The following is a 26,072-nucleotide window of genomic DNA, read 5'->3' as shown; positions in this document are numbered from 1 at the left end:
CAAAAGAACACATTTTGGGTTTAAATTCGAGGGAGCATAAGAATCATCGTTTCCCATCTACTTAATGAAACTTTCTTTGACCTTGTGTGAATGGTTCAATGGGGGGAGAAATTGGTGATTACTGATGTAACAGTATCAGGAAACTAAATATTAATTTGCACTAAGATACAGTACTTTCAAATGCTGATGTTAACAAATGTAACAACCTTGCGCCTTTACAAATTCCATGATAGACCAAGGAGGCACAATGGGCAACCCATATTAAAATAAAAGCTAAAGACTAAAAACATACCACGGTCAGAGGATGTAATATACAGTATTCATTAGCTTCATTTTTCATGATTAGTGCTTAATTTTCTCTAAACTTCAGGGTATTCTTCAGGTCGGAAATCAAACTGGAGAGCATCTCTAAAGCCAACAAGCCAACCAGATAACTCGAGCAACATTTTTAATATCAACTACCAAACCATTTCCTCAAATTTCTATAGCATAAGGTCACTGAATCCTCATCAGCTAAGTTTTATTACCTACAACCTGTCTGCAAGGCATTTGAAAGTGAACAATACCTAATGAATAACTGTCATTAACTCAGTATATTCAGTAATTCACAGACAGCAGGTTCAGTCTTCATGTTAACTTTCCAGTAATTTTAATCATCCTCTGCCAATTATGGCTAGGTTTTCAGCTCTAGCCTGTGCCATAATTTTTGCATTATAATGCAATACTTGGGTGTTTGTGACTGAACCATTACAATTGTCACTAAATAGGACTATCATGAGAACTGAGTCATATTTCTACATCTTAGACATTAACCCAAAGTTCTTGTTTGTAACTGGGAGGCAAAAATGAGAGCAAGGCAAGTTACTGAAGATTAGACAGCTACATGTGAAGAGACCAAAGAGAATGGTCAAAAGTAATAGTTAGAAAGTAATGCAGCTCAGTGTCAAAGGCATGCTGCAAAGAACGAGTACAATCTGCAGTGCAACCAGTAAGACACACTGTAGATGGTAAAATTCCCACAGAGCAAACAACATAGCAGCAAGATGTATCAAAACATTCTAACATATACTTACACTTCTTAAGCTTCTGGTTTTAATAACCTAATAATTGGGTAAAGGGTAATGTTCAAACATTTTAACAGCTATGGTTCTGCAAAAACCTGATGTTTTCTCCCAATCTTTCTCTGGTGAACTAGACAGACTTTAAGAACTCTTGAAATTGTCATAGTATAATGGGGGAAGCTAAAATGAGTCATGATAAATAATCTATACACTTAACTGACTACCACTGTAGAATTAAGTCTTACCAGACCAACTCTTTTATTTTCATATGAAGCAAAATCACTGGCTATAGGCTCAGGCAAAGGTTGATTAAACTGCCAAAAGCCCGTCACATATCAGGTGAATAACGGAGTGAACTTCAAAAGCCACTCACTGCAGGCTGGCTGTTACTGGACATCAGCAACTTCTACTGATGGAGCAATGGACATCGAGTCACATATCTAGTAGGTTAAGGAGTGAACTTCAGCCATTCACTGCACACTTCCTGTGACTGAACTTCACCCAGTCTTAATGATGGAGCAGTGCAGATATCCGTCAGGTGGTTGTACAGCCAGTCTGCTCTTAAGGGATAGTCAGACAGAGACATGGATGTTTCTGGCCTTCGTCCTGCTCACTCTAAGGTAGCAGAGATAATACAAAAGACACCTCTCAGAACAGAGCACCTTGCTGGAAAAGTAATTCAACTCTTTTAGTAATTCCACAGATATATTTCATTAGATTTCATACTTTGAAGTAAATCTGTCCATCCATCACAAATTAGGCTTGCTCCCATCCCACATATAACCATACTTGCAGTTTCAACTGAAAGATTACTTCTTTTTTATGAATGACACTTATAATTCTGCAAAAAACCATACTATTCCAATAATGCACAAGCCTGAAATAAATTACCAATGAAACAAAAATCTGAAACTGCTTTCATAGCAGCTACAATCAATTTAGCAGTTTCAATTACCTGTAAAAGGAGAGGCATGGTTTTCATATCCAGCCCTCTTAACAGCAAAGAAGGACTTAAACCTTCTGAGAGGAATTTGCAGGAATGTGTGTTTTACATATAAAATTAAAGAAACCTAATTAGAACTCCATCAAGAGAAAAATATGAAAAAACAAAGTTCCTCAAACTTCCCACATTACCAATATTAAAGGTGTAACATCCAAGCAAGACTGAAGAGCCACATTGCAGTATATCCTATAATTTAAGAACTTCTCATAATGGCAAAGAAAATGGAAGCAGAGAGCAACTGATAATTGTTCTTCACGTTCAGAACTCTTACAAGCATTCCTCAATAATGTGGTTTTAAACCATAAGCTTCTTGTATTTTTCCAAGTAAAGCTTGCAGCTTTTATATCAAACCTTTCATTCAGTTGTATAACTCAACTACTTGTGTTTGTGAAGTAAGCTTTCATTCAGTTGTATAACTCAACTACTTGTGTTTGTGAAGTAAGCTTTCATTCAGTTGTATAACTCAACTACTTGTGTTTGTCAAGTATTACTTACTGATCTTAAACATTATTTAGTGTGCTGTGATATTCCATGAAAAACATAATTTTAAAAAATTATATTTTCAAGAACATTTAATTTTATTCTCTTGATATTTTAGAAAGTAAAATATTTTCTAAATCATGCATTGTGGGTAAATGACTAGTGTCCTTACCATTCACTTACATCAACAGCTTCAGAACTTCTTACATGCATCCCACAATAATTATGGCTTTCACATGCAACACTACCACTATTCAGCTTTTAATACTACGCACTTTGCAGTTATTGTGATTTAACAATGTTAGCCTGTTATATTTATGTACAACTTTGGTTTTAATATCAAACCTTCCATTTAGTTGCATAAACTATATCACTTGTAGTTGTAAAGTCTCACCTACTAAATCACTTGCATTTGTAAAGTCTCACCCATTAATGTTAAACACTTAAAGGGCTGTGAAACTCCATGATACTCTTAAGATTTTTAAAATAATTTTCAACAAGAAAGTTTAATGTTAATAGATTATTATTCAAGAAAGCAACATATTACAAAATCAACCACATACTCAAACACATCTGAAGGGATCCATAAATAAGGACAATAAAAAATTATAACTACCACAACTTACAAAAATTCCAAATTCAAGATAATTTGCATTTTTGTATATATACAAACCTACAGTCTTTTCTTTGGATTACCTTTGGCACAAGCTGATCCAGTCACTAAATCTGGAAACAAGTAGTTAACCCTTCGTTAGTACCCTGGGGTTGTTGGACACCCCACAATTTTTATTATAATTTTATGGTTGGATATACTGACATGGTCTATCTCCCAAGTACCTTCCTAAATAAGTGAAGATAAAGTACTGAAATTTCACCAATCCCATTCCTTACACAGTTAGGGATATAAACATTTATTGTGGTTTGGGTGTGTGACATCACCCCATGGTACTAAAGCATGCCATTCATTAGTTTTCTGGATTTAGTGTTATGTTTACCTAGGAAACTTGAACTTCCTTACTTCATGATCCTTGATGAATATACTTCAAAACAATTCCATATCTAGTCATTAGTTTCCCTTTCCATTGTATTTTGTATTGTAGGAATATTACTTTCAAAAGCAATAGGACTTTTAACTTTTTTTTATTTTGTGATATACAGCATGGATGACTATGAAAAAGATATTGAAAGGATACAAAGGATGTTGGAAGAATGTGATAATCCAAGTGAACCTGATGATGACAGTGAAGGGAATCAGATTTAGTGGAAGAGGATGAAGTTGTTTCTGATTTTTGATTGCCATGAAACTGATTCTGATGATCTACAAGATGAACCCCCAAGAAAGTGCCAAGATGTGGTGGATGGCTTGGGAAAGATAAATACCTGCGGTGGCAAGAAAAGGTACCCAAACAGCATCTACGCCTCAGCCTCATAATATTATCGAGAGAGACCAGGACCAAAGGACTAGCACTGAATGCGAAGACACCTATTGATTTTGGGACTCTTCATCTCCGAAATAATTGATCTATTGGTTCAGAAGACTAATATTATTTATTCAAGAAAAGGCTGAATTATAAAGCAATCAACAAAGCAAGAGACAGTGATATAACGTAAAGTAAGCATTTCTTGGTTTAGTTCTCTTAGCAAATATATCATAGCAACAGAATGAACCTTGATGATCTATGGAATCCCGATGGCACTGGTGTTGAGATGTTTTAGATTGACAATGTCACTGCATCGTTTCGTTTTCTTTTATGTTGTTTGCGATTCGATGATAAAGCAACTTACGACTTCACTAGAAGAATTTGATAAACTAGCCCCAATAAGAGAACTTTTAGTATATTTGTTGAAAACTGTCTGAAGAACTATACTCCATCAAGCGTTTGTAACCATTGTGAGATGCTTTATAGCTTTCGGGGAAAATGTCCATTTGACAATAGCCATCCCAAATAAAACAGCTAAATATGGAATAAAAATACAGGCATTGGCTGATGCTAAACTTACTATGTTTGTAAAATGGAAATATATGCTGACGACAGCCTGATAGCCCATTCAAGGTAGATAACTCATCAATTAGTGTAGTTACAAGACTTATCTCTGAAATCTGGATCAGGGCGAAATGTTACATTTGACAACTGGTATACCACTTTACCCTTATAAGAAAATTACTTGATGAAGATAAGTTGACTGCAGTTGGAACTCTTAGAAAAGAATAAATGAGATTCCTTTAGAAATTCTTAGATGTGAAGAGAAAGGGGTAGCGTAGCAGCATGTTTGGGTTTTTCAAATAAATTACTCTTGTTTCTGTATGTCCCGGATACTAAAAAAGAAAAATGTTGTTCTCCTCAGTAGTATGCATCTTGATGATAAAAATCGATCCAACCTCTGGTGATAAAAGCCAGATAGCTATCACCTTCTACAATGCTACCAGGAGTGGAGTAGATATGGTTGATCAAATGGCTGGAGAGTACTGACACCTCAAAAACAACAGGCGTTGGCCTTTGACTGTTTTTACTGTCTGCTGAATGTTTCAACAATAAATGCATATGTTTATACAGTCTGAAGCCTGAAACAAACTAAAGCGAAGATTTTCATCAAGAACATAAGTATGCAACTCATTGAGGATAATTTGAAGAGGAGAATGCAGAACATACGTCTAAAGGACCTTAGAACAGGATTGGAAGATTGTTGCCAAAGTGCAGAAACTGCTGCAACCCGGAGGCGCCAATGTTCTGGCTAAAAAGATGCGCATTTTGTGATGAGGTCACGTGCCGTAAAGTCAAAACATTGTGTACAAGTTGTGGTAAACATGTCTGCAATGATCACAGCAAGTTGTCTGTTAGTTGCACAGCATGTGAAGGGGACCAATCAGGAGATGAATCAGACTAAAATATTCTATGTATACATTGACTATAATTTTCACGTGCAACTCAATATAGAACAATTCTGTTATTTTTCACTCTTCTGCTCTTTTATACAAGTTCATATGTATTAATAACTATTAAGTGATATTGCCTTTGTTGATATGAAAAAAATAAATATGTTTAATATATATTTTCATTTCACCTCCACCAGAGGTAAAAAGCAGCATGAAGTAGAAATTTAACTTATTTATGGGACTGGCCTGATCTGATACAAAGTATTCTTCAGTATCTAGCAAATGTAGATTTCTTACTTATTGGTAACTATAAAAACTCACAAAGAAACATAATGAACATCATGTAATGATAAGAACAGGACAAATTTAAGTTGGGGTGTTCAAAATCTCCCAGGGTACTTATAGTGTTTCAAGAAGCAGTGAGGGTACTAACGAAGGTTAACCAGCAGTAAGTGCCTGAGGAGGCAGGGGAAACTATCACTAATTGACTAAGAGCATTATGTTTTGCACTGCCAACAGAGAAGAATTCAGGGTTAGTTGGGATGGGAGTCAGGTAAAAGACTTAAAATTTATTACTACAAGAATATGTGTCTTTATCTTTTACGTAGAGAGACACTCCTTACGCGTTAGGTACTGCCCAAAGAAATGTTACTGGCGAGTCATATTTCCATAGGGAACACTATGGATGGATCAGTCCACCTTCACCCTATGACTTGTATGCCTGCTAGATGACATCCTGAAGCCCAAACCAAGACAACATTCTTGGATGCATTCTTCTTGTGCCTACAGGAAATAACAACCCATCACTGACACTTGTGCCTTAGGTGTCAAGTCCTGGATTGTTAGTACCACAAAACTCTCACTGGACACATAAACATCTTGTTCTGGGTCTTGGCAACAAATTTTGGAACATTTAAGAACGAGAGGGATGGCAACCCCTACGAGTGTTTAACTAAATGACCATGCAGCTCACCTACGCTTAGCCAATACTAAAACTAGCATGATAACAATTTTGACACTGCTATCTTAAGCCTTCCTCAGGGGCTCATTGAGTGGCTGGTTGAGGCTATGAAGAGCAAATCACATCCCACTCCGGCAGCCCAAATTCATGGGATGGGCAAGACTGCTAAAAACTCTTCAAAAGCATGTAGACTTTAACCAAGGTGAAGCAGTCCTTGCCCTCGAGCTGGATGATCTTGGAAAGGGCAGAGCATTAACCCTTTGCTGCAGAAACACAAAAGAGCTTGTATCAATAGAGGTAGACAAGAAAATACTCTATCTACTATATATCAGCTCCAACAAGACTGGGACCCGTCACTGACACAACATTTTGCCTTGCAGACATCTGCCATGGAATTACAGGCAGTACATCACGTCTTCTATGTAACTATGGACAAAAGCCTTTCTTGCTGGAGGTCCAACAAATCACAAAACCACTCGGGTTGTGGCCATTGGGGAGCTCTCAGTCATCCTGAAACACAGATGATCAGTTAACTGATCATCACTTTAGATCAGGCTAAATGGGGGAAAAAGCATACACGATAAGAAGGCACGAGGACTGTCAGATGATCAGACCCTAGCGAACAGTGCTGCTTCAGACACTACTGAAGCGAGCATAGGTGAATCTGCCTTTGGGGCAGGTGAATCTGCCTTTGAGGCATGACCTTTTCCAGACACAACATTGCCTAAGTACAATTGGCCAAAGCTAACCAGACTGATCCTGCTGAGTCAGACTCTGTGCTGACACTTCCCCGAACTTGCTGATATAAGTGTCTGCAGGATAGACCCTTACTGCTACTTTGTCAAATCAGCATGCCAAGGGACTTCATCTGCTGCTTGAGTCAGAGATCAGACTTTTCCCAGTTTATCATGAGCCCCAGAAAAAAAAAACAAAGGACAACAAATGAAACAAAGTCCCTGGCACAGAGCTTTGAACTGAGACTGTCTTCTCACAGAAAAAGCAGATTTATGATGGACGAGTATCCAGAAACATGCATCTTTCAGATGTATCCCATAGTGACACTTGGAGCAAAGCCATGGTGACCAACTCCTTATCTACTTCTGTAGCAGCCATGGAGGGGATACCTTCTACTAAAAAGCAGTTCCTAGTGAAGTTTGTTCATCACTTCACAGACTGACAGATCTACCTATAGGGGACATGTCTCAATGTTCTCTGGAGCATAGTACCTCTGCTGTCATATCAAGAACCAAGCACCTCTACTGTGTAACCATGCCAAAAACTATCCAGATCAGTACCAAGTACCAGCATACAGCCATGCTCATGATGGCCCATGAACTGATCACAGGCACATCCCAAGTTATACCAAGCCTGAAAAACCAAGTCCTTGGAAGTGAGGAATACTCACTTTATGATTCCAAGGAGGGACAAGCATGGTACGGGCCAAGGGGACCAAGAATGGCCAAGGTTACACACCAAGAACTGGCACAAGCAAGCTGATGCATCAATTATCTGTTTCAAGCAATCCACTGTGCTGATCCCCCCAACCACATCCAATCATCTGCTCCTGCAAATAGGTACCAGGACTGGAGTCTTCCCAAGGGGAGATTGTTGGTCAAACCAACAAGTCCAACTAAAGAGGGGTAGTCTCTGCATCCTATGGTATGTAATAGTTCCTCTGACTTGAAAGCAATAGAGGCAGGGGAACGACCTAGCCCCCAAATCAAGTCGTTCACCTCCTTGAAAACACAAGCCAAATATGAACATGGCAACCTGTCCAAAGGACGTGGCTCCAGAGCGCACCTAGGCAAAGCTCCACAGACAAGACTGTATGCAGGTATGAAGCCAAGATCACATCTGAGACTATTTCGCTCACACAAGCAGAATAATTTCCCAGAATACTGTTCCAGCTCAGCCTGCAGGGGTTCCAGAGGAAAAGGGACCTTCAGGACCCAATGGGTACCTTGCAGCATGAGCTGTACCCTCTTCAGGCACAGAGGGAGTCAGGCAAGACTTATGGCCCCTTAACATGCTACCACTATTGCACTGAACCATACAAGCCTATCACTGAAGTAGGTAGATGTGATTCACTTGAGTTGTTGTCCAAATGGCATTTGGATTTTGACTCCCTGCCCCTATGTTCTTAAACTCAGCAGCCACCAGAGGAGACAGAGGGGAGAAAAGTTCATTCACCACCTCTCAAGTAGCTACATCAAACCACAAGCACAAGTGATGGTAGCAACTTGAGATCTCTCTCTTAAGCAAGAACCCTTGGGAGGCCCACACTCCTGAGAACAAGTAAACACTGAATAAGATGATGAAGGTTCTCTACACTCTCTCAGAGAAGTGCACTAGTAAGAAACCAACCCCATGAATGAGCACAAATGGCCCAAAGAATCTTCACATGCATAAAGCGAAAAAGGGCTGCTTGCATCCATTCCCTTGCAACTTTTTCAAGGTGCAGGAAGAGGAGCTGGCACAAGCCTCCACATACACCTGGTTTGCCTGACCAAGCATGCACGATGCTAGCAGAATGCACATACTCATCTGGATGTGAGCCCAAGTCTATGGAAGATGAGGAAGAAGCGCTCCTCCTGTATAAGCAGGCATGTGCTACCTGCCAGAGGTACTGAAACAAGTGTAGGTGTTCTCCTGCCCCTGCTTCAGTCAAAGGAAGCTAAACTTGCATGAGAAGCTCACCAGCTCTTCTTACACAAGGTCTTAAGACTTTCCTTCTTCTTCCTCCACATGCAAACTGAAGAGTCCGGAGACAAGGAAGAGGACGAAGCCAGACCCAAAGTTGTCAAAGTACCTACTGGAGGATCAGCTACTGGGAGGACTACTGCAATAGATGGGTCCCCCTCCTTTACAGCAGATAAAGGCAAGGTGAGCTGCAGACACAGAAGGCTGAGTCAGCAGCAGACCTTATTTGAGATGCAGGGTTTTGAGGTAATTCCTTTTTCTCCTTAGCAAAGTCATCAAGGAATACAGTTAAACGTGGACTAATGTACGGAAGGCCATATTTTCGGTAGATCCATTTCAAATGTTACAAAGATGACATCTTACTTGTCTCTGCAGGGCAGGACAGCAACCTTTCCTAAGGAAGGAAGCTCTCTTACGAGTTGGCAAAGGAATGGAAGCAGGTGGAAAGAAAGATTTAGAGGAATCTAGCATCATCTCTGATGGGGTATACCCCTCAACGACGACAGTGAACATCCTTTAGCTGTCTCCCTTCACTCCCAAACCTTTCCACATTGAGGAGATGACCAAAGTCAGAAGCAATTCAGAACTGTCCTTACTCAAATCTGAGAGTGAAGCATGTCCACCAGGAATCCATTCAAAGGGCACAACCCACAAGGGAGCTTATCCACAGACTGAAATAACCCCAAACCCTGCATTTCACTTGAAGCAAATTCATAACAGCTGGCAGGATAATGGCAATGGATCAGAATTAGTTGGAAGTGCAGGCTTAAAGATCATAATTAGTGTAACTTCCCAGCAACACCACAGATCATCTATGAAATACCCAGTACCCATTAAATGTATAGATAATACCAGAATGCTGAAGACATACAGGACTTACACAAACCTAAGCCAGGGTGCAGTTCAGGCACAACAGACCTGACAAATGCAGAAGACACTTTCTTGAAAGAGGATGAAAAGGGAATTGCAAAAACTTATCCCTCTACTCAACAGGGGAGGGGAGGGGGGCAAATGACACATTTGCCAACTTGTTTGTATGGATACCACAATTCCCAATAAGCTGATGAGTTGTTGGGGAGGCAATTCCAGCAACATAATCGTCTTGTGGCTGCAGAATATAACTATATAATCATGGAAACTGTGAAATAGACAACACAGGAAAATGGACAAAACTAAAAAGAACCTCAGTCAAGAAATGCAACAAATTAAACAGAAATTTGTATTCCTAACATACAAACCCTCAATCCTGTAACCAGCATCCTCAATTGTGAATACCCAGCATGGCACTGTGCCATACATTCGCCAATGTCATTTGTTCCGATACTAATACAACCCCCTACATCCTGTGACTAGGAGACTCATACACAGGAGGGAGGAAGATCTCTCCAAAAAACAAGTAGCAAGAAAAGCAACAAGAAAAATAACGTTCAAAAGATTAACACTCACTCTTTGCAAGGACTTCGTAAACATCTATTTGATGTTATGAAGCCAATGTGGTAGCTGTAAGTTCCAACGGAGCTAGAATGCCCTACTCTGTGAACATGCGAACATCACACGCTGGAACCAAGTGGTGTCACGAAGAACGGAACCATTCTACGAAATCAAAATACAGCTACGAGTCCACATCCCTTACACCACTTGCCGAGCCACCACCACCAGACCCAAGGTTAATGTGTCCAGGGATTTGTGTGTGACATATTTCAAATAAACAGATGTGAAGTTAGTTTGTCTGTTCCAAACCCCACCCCGAATAATCTGTCCCACGGCATAGTTCTTTTAAAAGCAACTGTAGGCCAATACTTCTGATGTCATGGGCCTTGATCTGTTTCGGGACAAGAAATATCTTGTTCCAAACTGTAGGCTTTGCTTATCACCTCTCTCAGCCAGAAGGAAATCATGTTCTTTGATATCTCCTTCTTAATGCAGCCTGTACTAATGAATAGTCCACACTGTCATGGTTTGAAGGAGGCTGTACGCTTCAGGTAGGTTTTAATGGCATGTACTGGGCATAGCAACATTTCCTCCCAATTGTTATCCACAAAATCCTTAAGGGAGGAAATGGAAAAACCATCAAACCCTGGGTTGTGACAATGGGTTCTGTGTTTTCGCGATGAATTCTGGAAGAAATGGGTAGTGACATCACATGAGAGTGCATGAATCTCACCTACTCATTTTGCTGATGCCACAGCTAAAAGGAACGCTGCCTTTAAAGTCAAAGTCGCAGTCTTGACAGGTATGTAACGGGACTTAATTAAAGAAGACAAAACTTTGGTTACACTTCATTCAGGTGGTTTTAAAGTTCTGGGGGAACAACTTTTCTCAAAATTGTTTCATCATATCTGAAAAGACCCAAACCTTCAACAATTCTATGTCCCTCGCCTTATTTTGGAGAGGGTGGCCCTGAAGCCTTTTACAGCCAATATGGAGAGGTTTTACTCATTTCTCAGAAAGAGACAGAAATCAGCTACATTCTTTATAGTTGTTTCAAGGGGGTGTAAATTCCTTTTACTGCACCAGTCCAGGAGACTATCCATTTCCCTTGACAGAGTTTGAGGGAGGAATCTTTAACCGAACTGGCGACGACTTTTGCAACTTTTCTAGAAAAACCTTCCTCTTTAATGAATCGCTCAAAAGTCTCCAGCCATGAAGTTGGAGGATGTCTGCTGATCGATGTGTCCTGCCACTGTGCTCGTTTTACCAGATCTGATGTTTTGGGAAGATGTCTTGGGATGTCTGCCAGAAGATGAAGAAGGTCCCCACATACCACTCCACCTGAGGCTACTAATGCCATTCTTAGACCTTGGGAAATGAAGCATCTGTCGATCACCCTTCTGATCTGGCTGAACAGGGGGAACATGTACACATCTAGGGACATCTAGTTGTCCCATTGATGTTGTAATGCATCCTGCATAATGGCTTTCTTGTCTGGGAATGGAGAGCAGTACAGAGGTAACTTGTGATTCCTTGATGTTGCAAACAGATCTCTTGTGGGGCTCACCCACAATTTGAACAGCCTGTTCACTACTGATTGCTCCAGGGACCATTCCGTTCCTACTATCTATTTCAATCTGGTCAGGGTGTCCGCCACCATGTTCTTCTTCCCTGGAATGTACCTGGCAGTCAGTGTCAGTCCCTTGAATTCCAACCATTTGTGTATCAGAATTGCTAGCTGGTTCAGGACATGGGAAATCGTCCCCCCGTTTGTTCAAGTAGGAGACAACTGAGTGTTGTCACTCATAATGACTGTTGTCTCCCCTTTCAAGTACTCTTGGAAGTACTGCAGAGCCAAGCAGGCTGCCTTCATTTCCAGGACATTGATGTGTTCCTGACAGTCTTTCTCACTCCAAAACCCAGAGATGACCTTTCGTTTAGGTGGGCACCCCAACCTTTCTGGGATGCGTCTGATAACACTAGCATCTCTAGAGCTAACTCGCCTAACTGCATACCCTGCAGGTGATTCTGTGGATTTCTACACCACTGCAAATCTCTCGTTTCTCTTCGTCACAGCAACCAGGTCTCTTGATCTTTCCTGATTTTTCTTCATTTTCTTTAGCTTCCATTGTAAGGAGCATATGCGAGCTCTGGCCCTTGGTACCAGTTTCTCCAAAGAGACAAGATGTCCAATTAGGATTTGCCAGTTCTTTATGGGAGCAAATTAGAGAGAAACCTGTTTGAAACTTCCAGAAACTTGTCTCTGGTGATGGAAAGGCCCTCAACATCTGAGTGTCTATCCTCATATTCAAGTACCTGATGTTCTGGATTCAGTCTGATTTCTTGTAGTTTATAAGAATTACCAGGGTCTTGCACACTTCCAAGATCAAGTCCCTGTCTCTCCTGGGTGCCAGAATGAGCCAATCCTCCAATATCTTCATAGACGAATACCTCCCCTGTGGGCCCATTCTGAACTTAGTTGGAAGACTCTGGTGGAGGCTTGGGGGGCAGTTGCTAGGCCAAAGCAGAGGGCCCTGGATTAACAATTCTCTTCCCAAAGACAAAACATAGGAATTTTCTGGAAGGAAGAATGGGGATTTGGAGATATGCATCCTGAAAATCCAGGGAGATCATAAAATCTCCTTCCCTGATTGCCACTAGAACAGATCTGGGTGTCTCTGTTAAGTGAAGATATTTGTTCAGGGATGAAAGATCTATTACTGGTCACCAACCGCTTAACCCCCCCTGCCTCTGGTCTGATGAAACAGATGGAGAAAGAAGTCTTCCTCATCTGGTGGATCCCGTTACCATAGTCTTGCGCTTTCTGGACCGTGGGGGACCAATGGAACGGTACTGTTGTCTCCCTTTGTCTCGTTGTCTACCTCTGGAATGGGGCCTTGACAAAAACTCTGTTGAAAGGGTTCCCGTAGGTCTAGTTTGTCTTACCTGGTTGCTAGAACCGAACAGTTGTCCTCTGGATGATGGTTTGGCTGAGGAAGACAATAAGAAGTACAGTACTGAGCACCATCTCTCCTCTCTGAAATTACATGATCAGTAAGTCCTGGAGAAAATATCAAGACATCTCCAACAATGGACTATTCCTCAGATTTGACCAGCTGTCTGAAGAAATCTGCTTTTGTTCTACCAACAGAAGAGATTCTTCTTCTTTTTAAAAGAATGTTAGTCCACATATTTACTACATTCTTCGTCGTGTACTTGAAAGGCTTTACCCGACAGAGGGAAGAAGCCTTTTATCACTGACCAAGAATCACTTGAAACAGTCTTCTTAATAAGCTTTAACAAAGCTGCTTGGCAGTTGTCAAGCCAAGAGACAGCTCATAAAGTCCTTCCCAAATTAAGTCCAAGATTTCAGCACTGGAGAAAGTTGATCTTATTTGTCATAAAAATCAAAAATTTGTTGTTATTAGACAACCGTGACAAAGTTCCATTAACAATCCTGGGGAGAGAGTTAGGATTTTCCTGAACATAAAATTTTGCCCGTCTAGGCAAAGGGGGATTAACAGTTTCTGAGATCTACAAGAGGCTAAGGAGTCCTCTTCTCCAGCAATTGAAAGGTCTACTTCTTTTATCGCCGACTTTACCATTTTAGTTGAATGTAGGCGAATCGAATGCTTGATTTCCGGAGCAGAATAGGCCACTTGTTCCACTACGGAGGAATCTGCAAAATCCTCTGTTTCTTCCCTCTCAAGTTCTGGGTATTTTACAATTCTCCTTACCTTCTGAATGAGATCTGCAAATTTAACACCTTCCTCCTGAAAATCCTGAGTTACCTGTCCAAAACTCGATTCCACGTCCGGATATATTTTCTTTTCTTTTCTTACTGAGTTTCATCGAAGAGGGAGAATGATATTCAGATATATCACGGCTTTTTCTGTAAGAAAATCATGGTCAAGACCAAGAACATTTGCATGCAACGTCTCTGTCCAACCAAAGAGGCCTAACCTTGAGTTCATCTTCAGAATTCCAAGTACCAGAGCAGTCGTAAGCAGTACCATCTGCCCGATGTCTTTTCAATGCAAGAGGACTTATTTCTTCATACCGTTCTTTCTTGCGAGATTCACCATGCCTGTTACACTCCTGGAGCAGGAAGGGGGAGGCGGCTGAAGACTGTGAGGGACGGGGAGTGTCCGCTCAGTACCTGGATATGCAAGGCACCGGCTGACTACTATCTCGTCAGTTCTGACCATGAGAGGTACCATGCCAAATCACGCTTCTAGAACGTGACCAGGAGGTATCTCTAGAAGTGACAAAAAAGATGTCAACAACTGGAGGAGTGACGTTTCTTGCTGTGTTTTCCTGGTCTCGAGGAAGCAATGTGCTGTGTCACACTTCTAGAATGGGATTGGGAGATGCTCTCGGGCAAAGATGACTGGAAATCCTTCCACACAGAACAATTGGTATGGTGACATTTAGAAACTCTCAGATAAACACTGGAGGAGGAGTGAGAGTCAGAAGAGGAAGAACTTTCTCTCCTGTCGAACACCACTGGAACCCAGGAACAGGCTGTCCAAGACTTCAGGAGTCCCTCTCCCCTTGCTCCTCTGGTATCCACTGGGACCCAGAATGGCGGTAGACAGGAAACCATTGGGCTCCTTACTCCCGCTCTTGCTATTCTCCGTTTTCTTTACTTAACTGGTTGTATCAGTAACTGCCACTTCCTTTATTGAAAAACGTAGATAGGGCCGACATCATCTCTTGCTAGATGAGAGCTTTCTGATCAGAGAAAGAAAGTGATGGGAGATTTCTTCCTGAATAACAGGTAAGGGAGAGGAAGAGAAGATGGCAGGAGATTGAGGGGAGAGGGTTATCTATGGATGGTGGTGTAGACTTCTTATTTCTCCTGTGCTCGTACTTTTCCCATTGTGAAGATGACCAAGATTCACACTCTCTACACATCATAATTTGAGACCAATCTTGTCCTCTATACTTGGACCATACGGAATGACGGTTAACAACAAAAGGCAACAAAAACTTTCCTCATTTTTTCCCATTCCTAGTAATACCACGACATTTACAAGATACTGGTTTCAGTGTGCCTTTAATGACAGGGAGAAAACACACTAAACACTTGAAAAAACACTATGTGAAATCCCAGCAGCACTATTACACATTCGGGTAGAAAAATACAACACTGATCACTAATAATAGAAAACAGGAAAAGATAATTTCAAAGTTACAAAACGAGCTAATAATTACGCAGTGCTAAGAAAAGTAAGTCTAAAAGCTGCGACGGCTAAGAACAAATTGAGGATGCTGGTCTTGCATATGCCTTAAGTACCTAAAGCTACTCTTCAAAGCAAGTCTAGCATAGCCATCTGCACATGCACATGGAAGGATGCTCCTAATCACAAGATGTTGTAGAGCTGTGTAAGTATTGGAACAAGAAAATCTTTTTTATATACTATTAAGACTTCCCGCATTTTCATCTACCTAATGTGACTCTTAGCATATTAATTTCACAATTATTTAGTTTGACTAATGTGTGTGTGGAGGGGCCCTAATTCATATCTAACTGCCCTGTTTTTAATAACACTTAACAAACTTTAATTGAAGTAAAAACTAAGTCTGTTAATAAACATAACTAATAAAAATATTTACATCTCAAATTCTGACTAGGATTTGCATGCAAGAATATTAATTTTCTAATCATTAATTTATAAAAGGGGTAACCTTTACCTTTCGATATTTTACAGTGGTTATATGGATCTATGATCTGGAAGCTGTAGCATAGTAAGTATTGTTTCCAATGGAACAATGTTTTACTGATTTCTATCTGAATTACATAAAATACATGGCATTTTATTTTATAATAACTATCTTTACATACATAACAACAACATTTTCACTCAAGATTCCATGATATAACTGCACATTTTGCCTCTTGGCAATCAAAGCCAGCATGACAATGGAACAGCAATTTCACGCACCTTTGTTCCCATCTAGTATCCTCTATCATCCCTGTTTTCTAAGTGCTCTCTCACTTCAACCCTGGCACTCCTATTATTACATGTGGTGTGGTGAAAGTGAACTCAGTAAAGACCTTATGTTACTACCTGATCCTATTTCCCGCTCCCCATATATCAAAATATTCACATGTAACGTATGAGACCTGGACTCTGGACCAAGTAACAGCTTAAAGCCTTTGTAATCTCACCTTCACTAACCCATAAATCTTTGTACCAAGTGTTAGCCTCTATACAAATGAGGCATGCAGAATTACTCTTGGTAACTACAAAAGTTGCTCAGATGTATCACTGACACAACATTCCAACCAGATCACATACACAGAAAACCTGCTAATATGAACACAAGCCATAGCACATTGAGTAATGATCACAGTATTGTGGTGGGGACGACAAAAAAAAAAAAAAAAAAAAAAAAAACTTACGGAAAAACCAGGAGAAATGCAGCAAGTCCAGACTCAAAGTAGGTGCACAGCAGAACTAGGAGCATAGATAAGTGTAATCTGTATTAGGAAGTTCACTCATCATACTCTGTGGAACCAACCTTTCTGGATCTTATGGGTTTGTGACATCTAGTGACTGGGCAAACAAGAATGTCGATGATTGATGATATTCATTTTATGGCTTTGTTTCTGGTATCTAGTATATACTGTAGTTCATGTGTCTGCATTCAGAGATTGGGTCATCTGGGTTATTCAGCAAATATCCTTGATTCACACGAATGTATCTAATTCAAAGATGGAATAATATGGCTTGTTTTAATGTGGCTTTCTTTTTGTTTAATGTTTTAATTTGTTATAGCTAGATTCACCAACTCACAAAGAGTGTCTTGTACCTAATACGAAAGGCTCTAGAGACAGTAACACAAAATTCAATTTTGCATTACAGAAAAGCAACTCTTCATGCATTATCTTCTTTTCATAAAACATGGCAACCAAAGACTTCATAAAGAGGATGTATCAGTGAAGTTATGTACAGCAACATGAAATGAGGCACATTAATATAGATTTTATGTTACCAAATTCAAAACTATTACCTACAATACAGAATCCAGGTTTGATATATCATGAAAACTTTAAAGGTCTCAATAAAACTTACTCTAAAGATTACATTGCTTGCTTAAAATTTAATGAAAAAAAAAAAACACTAAACATTAATAAATCACTCAAAGTTCTGAAGATGGAATATCTTAAATTACCATTACTGTCAAAATATAGAAATGCAACTATTGCGTTAATCTCCTCATGAACAAAAGCAAACAAATCAAAATATAGGAATGCAACTATTGTGTTAATCTCCTCATGAACAAACGCAAACAAATTTCCGAATGACCATTTCCATACTTGATATGCAGATAAAATCATGGAATCTAACTCTTGGCAAATCTTGTCAGAATAAATATTTTCAGCTCTTAAATATGGCCCCTTAGTCGTAACAAGTGCTTCTTTGAGCATGGAAGTATTCCACAGAAAAGAACTAAATGTTGACCAGCAGAACAAAATTACCAATGTACCTACCTTTCAGACACTGCAGCAATGATGTTTGATAAATGGTACAAAATTCCTCTTGTGAAAGTTAAGGACCCAAAATTTATCAACTAATAGAGGGACATACCATGGTGGTCAGTAGCATTCTACACGCCAAACCTCGTGGTTGGAGGGTAAGGAAGAAAGTTTACTGCACATATGTTTTAGTGATACTGCAATATGGTACTTGTATGTTACTATCCCCAACTCATCTACCAGGAATGGGTTAAAACTTGCAGCAAAATAATCCCAAAGGAACAACTAGTCCAAAGAAATACACTCCAAACCTTGAAAGATCACAACATTTCACACTAGAACCTGTATATATTTATTAATGGAATTAATGTTTATTGATATTCTAAATGAATAAAATATAGTCTCTTTGTAACAGGTCCATTTTTAAATGACAGCTGCCACACTTTTAGCAAGACTTACTTAAGATGAGCCGTACAATCTTTGTTAACATCACACTAGTAGACCAAGACGACTGCTACTAAATGCAATTTGCCATAACTTTTTCTGCTCTTGGGACTGTGCAGACTTGTATTCGAACACACAAAATAACCTTTTTTTTATTGTTTCATTAAAGATGGTGTTTCTATTTTTAATTAAATCACAAACCTTTTCTATATCTAGAATCAATAATTCATTGTTTGTATTTGATCACTAAATTCATGATTTTGCATGAAACGGTATGTTGCAATTGCATAAACTACAGTATTCCAGTACTGCACAGAGTGTAACTCCCTCACTCAAGCACAAAAATTCTTCGCAGTTGAGTCACACATGAAAGTACAGTATATGATTTCTATGTAAGGAAAAAAACACCTGTGCTCCTACTCATGCAATTCCATATCCTGGCAAATACTGTATGGTACAGAGTGACTTCAAATTAGTCTCCCTTTCCCATGGAAGTGACTCCCTTCTACAGCAATGTTTATGTATTATTTTCACCAACGAGAAGATTAACCAACCTCAATCACTGAATCACTGTCATCTGAGTGTTCATCTTCCTGACCCTCATTGTCATCTGATGCCAAGTCGTACTCTTCAAATTCTATTTCTTCTGAGACATCCGAATCTTCAAATTCCGTGTTACGACACAAAGCTGAAAACATACACCCATTTCACTTTCTTTTATCAAAACTTACCTTGGTTTACCTTCCACTGTAGTTTAAAATGATTGAAATGTCTGAGTATTAATGGTACATGATACAATCTTTCCTTGCTACAAAATATCAGGTACAAATATTAAGCTGCTCCATTCATGGTGAATAAACTGTGCTCTTTACATACAATGTGGTAAAAAACCAAGGGTAAAATTACAAAAATTAATCATTCAATTCTAGCATAGATTTACTATTCTTCCATCTGACCTATTTTGAACCCTACATGGGGCAATCATTTTACTGATTTAACTTATTCTAGTAAAATTCGTGTGGATACTTCAACCATTTTATAAAGATACTATATTAAAAGATTAAACTCACCTGTTTCATAACCTTGACAACTGTAGACAGATTCTGAGTCAGAGTTACTGTCTGGAACATCAGGAAACTGAAATTCTATAGTAAGTGAAGCCAGCCTTGACCTGCGTTGACTACCACCATAATGTGTACTTTGCCTAGATGACCCTGGGATGGAAGGATACGGGTATGTACTCTGTCTTCCCAGCTCCCGATGTGACGTTTGGTTAGAAGAATTAGCAAAAGAACTTTCTCCTGTAACCGTTTTGCCATTAAAACATGGGCTGCGATTCACACAGCCATTCAGTGATACAGCAGAGGCACTACTATAACTTGTGCCACTGGTAGGCACATGACTTTGCAATAAACTAGAACTTCCATTTACATAACTTCCTGCAGCATGTTCTTGGTTACTGTTCTCTACAGGAATAACATGCCTTGCAATTAGACCCCTGGAACAGAAAGTTCAAATCAGTTTATTTGTAGGTGCTTTTCTCAGTCATAAAATTCAGTAAAATGCACATATTCAATGCCCTATTAAATTTTTACAAACTTCAATAAAAATTTTTGTCCTTAAGAAAAAATAAAACTACTGTAGTGTAATATCAATCATTTGTGAAAGCCTAACACTTCTTTGTAAATATGCTATCCATCATTGCACTCCATCATCAGTAAATTTCAAAAGGACCAAAAAATGTTCAACAAATATTAACCGATAAACTGCTTTGCAATACCAGCTTGTGTCAATTTTGTAAGTAAAAGTTATGAAACATATAAACTTACAAATTTTTAAAATGTACAAAATTAACAAACAAAATTTTTTGTTTACAGGTAAAACAAATAATCAGAGGGGATGGGCTGCAAGACTCCATCTTTGTTAAAAAATAACTTATTCTGGAAAAATTTGAATGCATTTATTGACAAAAAAATCATCTTGCACAGACTGTCTTTATTGAACTTTTATCCATCTAAGAATTTAAATCAAATGAATTCAACAAATACTTACAAGGGTTTCACCAAAAATGAGAAGAAATTATCTGAGCAATGTACTCTCCAATATTTATATGCAAAATCCAAGACTAAACCGAACTTCTTTGAGTTCTTTGTGATTTCTATTCCCGACCTTTAATACTCTAATAACATCAGTGGATAAAATTTTAATGAAACCAGGTTGTCTGGGCTTTTCTCTATGGTGGTTTTCCATTTTGGAACATACTACAATAAAAAACAAGTATTCAGCTTCATGACAAATAAATCAACAGCAAGCAATAAAAACACTGCAATGTTAGTCATCAGTCAAGAGTATGATCTGCCACAGATGAATGTCAAGGACACACCCTAACCAAACTTAAAAGGGTCCAGCAACATAGGGCTCTAGATTCTTGACACAACCCTACTTACTTGACAGAATCACTCTCCCACTTTAATTTTTGTGTTGATCAGCTATATGCACTAAACTCTGATTACTCATTACCACAAACTGACAACTAGGACATCATAAACAACATTTTAACATTTGTTGCAAACTAATAAACCTGACAGGGCAAACTAGGTGTATAAATTGCCTGAAAACCCACAACGTATAACTACTTTCAATTCTATCACACCACTTCCCTAGGATTACTAATATAAGTAGCTCATCAGAGAAGAAAAACTGGCTTACTATTAAATGGTCATATTGCTGCCACAGATCATCTCAAAGGCTAGTCTTTTACTTTGAAAATTTAAAAAGAAATAATTTCCCTTTAGAAAACCCAGCATAAGAAAACACAATGCGCATACGTGTCCTTGGCACTTTTTTCTTAATGCAAAGGCCAATGGGATGGGCAACCAAATGTCCTAAAAAAATACGCGCCCAAAAAGAGAAAGAACTGAAGAAAAAGAAAAGGTTGGATGCAACCCAAATGCAAGCAACACACCTGGCTCTTGAATGCAGGAAGATTTACAAATCAAGGAAAACTCAGATGGGAAGTAATGTAATGATATGGTATCTCCAAGACACCATCAACCGAACTGTTGATCAAAGCAAGTTCAATTACAATTTTCCACATTCCCAACAAATTTGATGGAAAGGGGGTTGAAAAGGGTGACAGGTAATAAATGCATCTTGGAAGCAAAGAACTTTCTCCACTCAAAATACGCTCATTACATCAAAGATGAGGGAAGAATGAGCAATTCAAGAGTGCAAACAACACAAAAGTTAGAAATGAAACAAATTTGAAAGGATGAATCATTGGTAAATGCACCAGCTGGCACATACAATCCTCATGCCTTCATAATCTTTATGAAAGTGAAAACCCTGTCTCTCTTACAACAAGATATTATGGAGACCATGTGATACTATGGGTATAGCACAAACATTACAAACACTGGAATTAACCAAAAGAAGAGCAGATGAAAAAATGAGACAAGGCATGTGACCTTTACAAAGTGAGCTAGCATCCATCAAGGCAGTACATATATGGAAAAAATTAAAACAAATTGCTGATAAAACCTGCTTGCAAAGGACTAGAAATTTTTTAAGTTGTCGACAAGTTCACTAAATGTACTTCCTCTTCATCTGATAAGCTTTTTCCTTAGTTCCTCCTCATCTGATAAGTTTTTTCCTTAGTATTATAAAAGTACAGCAATTTCCAGCAGATATAAAGGAAGCATGAGTGGTGGTAAGAGAGGCTAGGAATGGCTAACATGACTGCCCTCTTTGTGTTAGACACAGGGCAGAATTTAAATCAAGGGTTACACGAAACATAGGAGAGACCTGAACTTCAGCAAGAGTGGGTATTAATGGGTAAAGTTTTTAACCAACAAAAAACCAGATAAAAGCAACTGAAACAAACTGATGAATAACCCAAAAGAATTACATTCTATTATTATACAGTCGTTGAAAAAGACTAGTCACATTTCAAGACTGTCACAGGGTGGATCTAAACTTTCATTACAATGAAAATTGGAGAGAGGAAGGTAAGAAAGAATGTGTGGGAAGAAGCTAGACCAAAGGGAAGAGTAAAAAAATGAAAGGCAGAATGCAATGTAGCTAGGTCCAAAGGAACATTGCAGAGCCTTTAATACCATACACGGGTAGCATCATGTGACAGAAATTGTAAGGAGTCCAGGAACTCTTATTTACCTTTCCCTACAAAGATTTGCGATGGAGATACCTAAAGAAATTTACTGTCAACTTCATGTAACCTCTGTTATTTACTGTCAACTTCATGTAACCTCTGTTCAAACCTCAAAACATATAATTAAAATAATTATCCTTCCATTCTGCTACTAACAATCAAGTTCTGCAGTTTGAAATGTAAAAGTCAATGCCAGTCAATGTTGTAATTAGCACGAGAGTAAGATAAAGCTTTCACCCTCCAGTGTGGATTTGGTTCAACTTCTGACTGCCTCTACTGAAGATCAGTAAGGGGACAGTTCTGAGAACTTAACACTAAACCCCCTTAACAGAATCTTAACAAAACTACACCAATATAATAAGCAGGAAGAATTAGAACACCACTGTAATCCGACTGCCTTTAATGATGTTTACTAATCAACAATCAGCACTTCATAGCTTCAATCTAAACTAAAGGTATGATTTATCATTAAAATGAAAGAAATGTATAAAACAAACTTCGTTGCCAAACCCACCGAAGACCCAAACAATTTAGAAATCTAGCATAAGCAGTCTACGCAAAATATCCTATATTATATTCAATATCTAATGGACAACAATCTCCCATTCAGCTGAAACCACCATTTGAACAAGCAACTGAAACCAATGCAATGAACTTTAATTTAATTTTTTCTTTTTTGTATTTTTGGTTAAAACTATACTTGCAGTCTTACCTTACTTCAGTGTAATGAAACCGATCAACCTGCAGCGCATCGCCGAGACGGTCATCTTTGCAATTTACATAGAGAATATCTCTGCTATCAAATAAATATCGCTTGCTATACAAATAAGCCTTCAAGAAACCCAATATCTGTAGAAATAAGTAAGAACATTTTTTTTAAACACATATTGCTATGTTATCCCACAAAAAATTCAAAATAGGAAGCAGCAACCTCAAATTAAAACATTAAATTTAATGATACAACCAAAGCCCCACTCTTTCTAGAGTGTTGCACTTCAGAAAAAGAATTTTGCACATCATCAGTCAACCCATTAATCTGCGTATCACTGAAGTCCTTTCACAGTACAAACCTTGATACCATCAAATGCCCTTAGTACTGTCCTGTACTGAAAATTACTGTACAAGACATTTGTTTTCTAAATCAAGACATGGTTTCTTACCAACACATTTCTCCAAGTAAACAGCTCTCCAGTCACACAAACCTGTTTGATCCTGAAAGACAGACACCAATAGACAAGACCCGACCATCAGCCTGCTGCATCAATTGGTAGCACTTTTTTCATACCCACTTCAAGAGTGTACAGGTTGAGAAAAGGAGGAGGGCATTATATACTATAATTACTAGTTTTAATTTGTGAAATTAAAATTGTAATTACAGGCAGTCCTGGTTATCGTGGGCACTCCATTAACAGTGATCCGGTTTATCGAAACTTGTCTAGCGACAAAAATCAACAATTTTCAGCACCGACATACAGCGATTTCCGCTTATCAACGCCGATAATACCTAACTGAGGCGTTGATAACAGAAAACTGGTGATTTTCAGCGTTTATCGGCACCAATCAGTTATCAGCAATTTTCGCTTGGCATCACACTGTCAGAACGGAACACCGCCCCACCCCCCGATAACTGCTTCCAATTTACTAGGAAGAACAACATAAAAGTATAGTAAGCTACATAGAAAGCAGCAAAGAACATGATAAGATCAGTAGTCTCCCCTCTCTAAAATAGTTTAAGTGGTCGCAAGATACTATGAGAAGAAAGTTGCATCATCCCAAGCAGACTGGGTGTTTTTAGTAATGCGATGGGTTGAACAGTATTAAGTGTACTTCTAAGCCACCACACTCATCAGTCCCATGAGGCATGAAAGCAGATACTCCAGGAAATTATGCCTTCAAGGTGTATGTCATAATCCTCATGAATAAGGGAATTCATATTATTTCCCTCAACAAGAACAACATGGGCCCACAAAATGCAAAGCACTAAATCCAAGAGGAGCAACTCAGAATATGGGTGAACACAACAAACTCAAATAACCACACAATGACCAATGGAGGCGTCTGGCCGGTAGTCCTGGCATGCTCAGGTTATTTGTTTCAGCATATAACAAACTTGTGCAACTGGAGAGTGGTTAATCGCTTTTTCATGACCAAACCCATACAAAAGCTTAAACCAAACAAAATACGCATAGGTTTCACCAATAATTTCAAAAGTTCCATCAAATACAATATAAAATATTCATAATAATGACAAATATTAATAAAACAAATCTTTGTTTTACCACTTTCTTTCAATCTTCAGCTGAAAATCCTAATGGAAATAGTCAACAGAATGTAAACACAAGATGGCCCCATAGGGAAATCAGCCTGCAGAGGAAGACAATGTCATAGGAAAAGGTTACAAATAATAAATGAGGGAATATAAAATATAACAGTAACAACTGAATACATCCATATACAGCAGGAATGAGTCTGCTCTTTGCTTAAACATTTGGAGATCAGAAGATTTCACAACTGCACTTGGCAACTAATATATACTCCACATTTTACTTGTACCCCAGAAAAAACTAGCAAACTGAGTAGTGTTAAACTTGATAATAGAAAATGACACTGTTTGAAGCAGCAGCAGCCTGCATAGTGCTACAAGCAAAAGAGATGGGTCAGGTAGAGAAGAGTGCAGAAGACGTGTCTTATTACATTTTATGCAACATCCATCATGAACTCACTTTATGTCTATGCTGTCAACATAAGAATTGGCAAAATAAACCTAACCGATGATATAGTAGCTCTATCCTAGAGTTTGAGATTTGCGTCATTAGCCAAAGACCACACCAAGTAGAAACCAGTACTCTTCATAAGAAAGAAGAGGAGTCAAGATGCTTAGATATAAAAGCTTCATCACCAAACATTCGAAATATTTCGACCAGACACCAACTTTCTGAGAAACAGGAAGTAATATTACATATGCAGAGTATATGCTTTTCAAAAGTCAATTTCTTATCCAAAGTTACACCTAAAATCTGAAGTCAGTAACGTATACAACCATATCCGTAACTCAAACTCAGGATACAGCATGCAAAGGATGCTGCGTTCTATTAACAAACTCACCTGCTTGAGTATAGAGTACAGTTGAACCCCGGTATTCGCAAGGGTTAGGGACTTCAACTGCCTGCGAATTGCTAACATTCACGAATACTTAAGACGTTCCCCCTCTCTAAAAATGCTTGTAACTGCCCATTTTAACAGTTCAAACACCAATTATACCTAAACTTTCATCCTAAAAATTCTTATTATATACTGCCTATTTTAATAGTTCAAACAACAAATTTACCTTAAATTATCATCCTACAATATTAATATAATAATATAATTTCAAAGTCATCTTACATTATCATTAAAGATATATGGCTTACAGATATGAGTGAACACTCCTACAACTGTTACTCTTACCCCTATATAGGCAGGC

General features: G+C 38.7%; 1 protein-coding gene across 4 annotated transcripts in view; it reads right to left on the bottom strand.

Moving 5' to 3' along the window:
- The window catches only part of LOC136836470 (E3 ubiquitin-protein ligase Mdm2-like), a 72,330-nt gene that overhangs the window by 20,298 nt on the left and 25,960 nt on the right, over positions 1-26,072 (bottom strand). For all 4 annotated transcript variants that reach the window (XM_067100738.1, XM_067100739.1, XM_067100736.1 and 1 more), the window contains 3 exons: positions 23,322-23,458; positions 19,512-19,939; positions 18,996-19,129 (listed from right to left, as the gene is read on the bottom strand). In XM_067100738.1, coding sequence (XP_066956839.1) covers positions 18,996-19,129; positions 19,512-19,939; positions 23,322-23,458 — 699 coding nt within the window. The remainder of the gene's footprint in view (positions 1-18,995; positions 19,130-19,511; positions 19,940-23,321; positions 23,459-26,072) is intronic.

The sequence above is a fragment of the Macrobrachium rosenbergii genome, chromosome 56 (assembly GCF_040412425.1).
Source record: "Macrobrachium rosenbergii isolate ZJJX-2024 chromosome 56, ASM4041242v1, whole genome shotgun sequence".
NCBI classification, from domain to species: Eukaryota; Metazoa; Arthropoda; class Malacostraca; order Decapoda; family Palaemonidae; genus Macrobrachium; species Macrobrachium rosenbergii.
The sequence above is the reverse complement of the archived record's forward strand: the minus strand, read 5'-3'. Positions and strand labels throughout refer to the sequence as shown.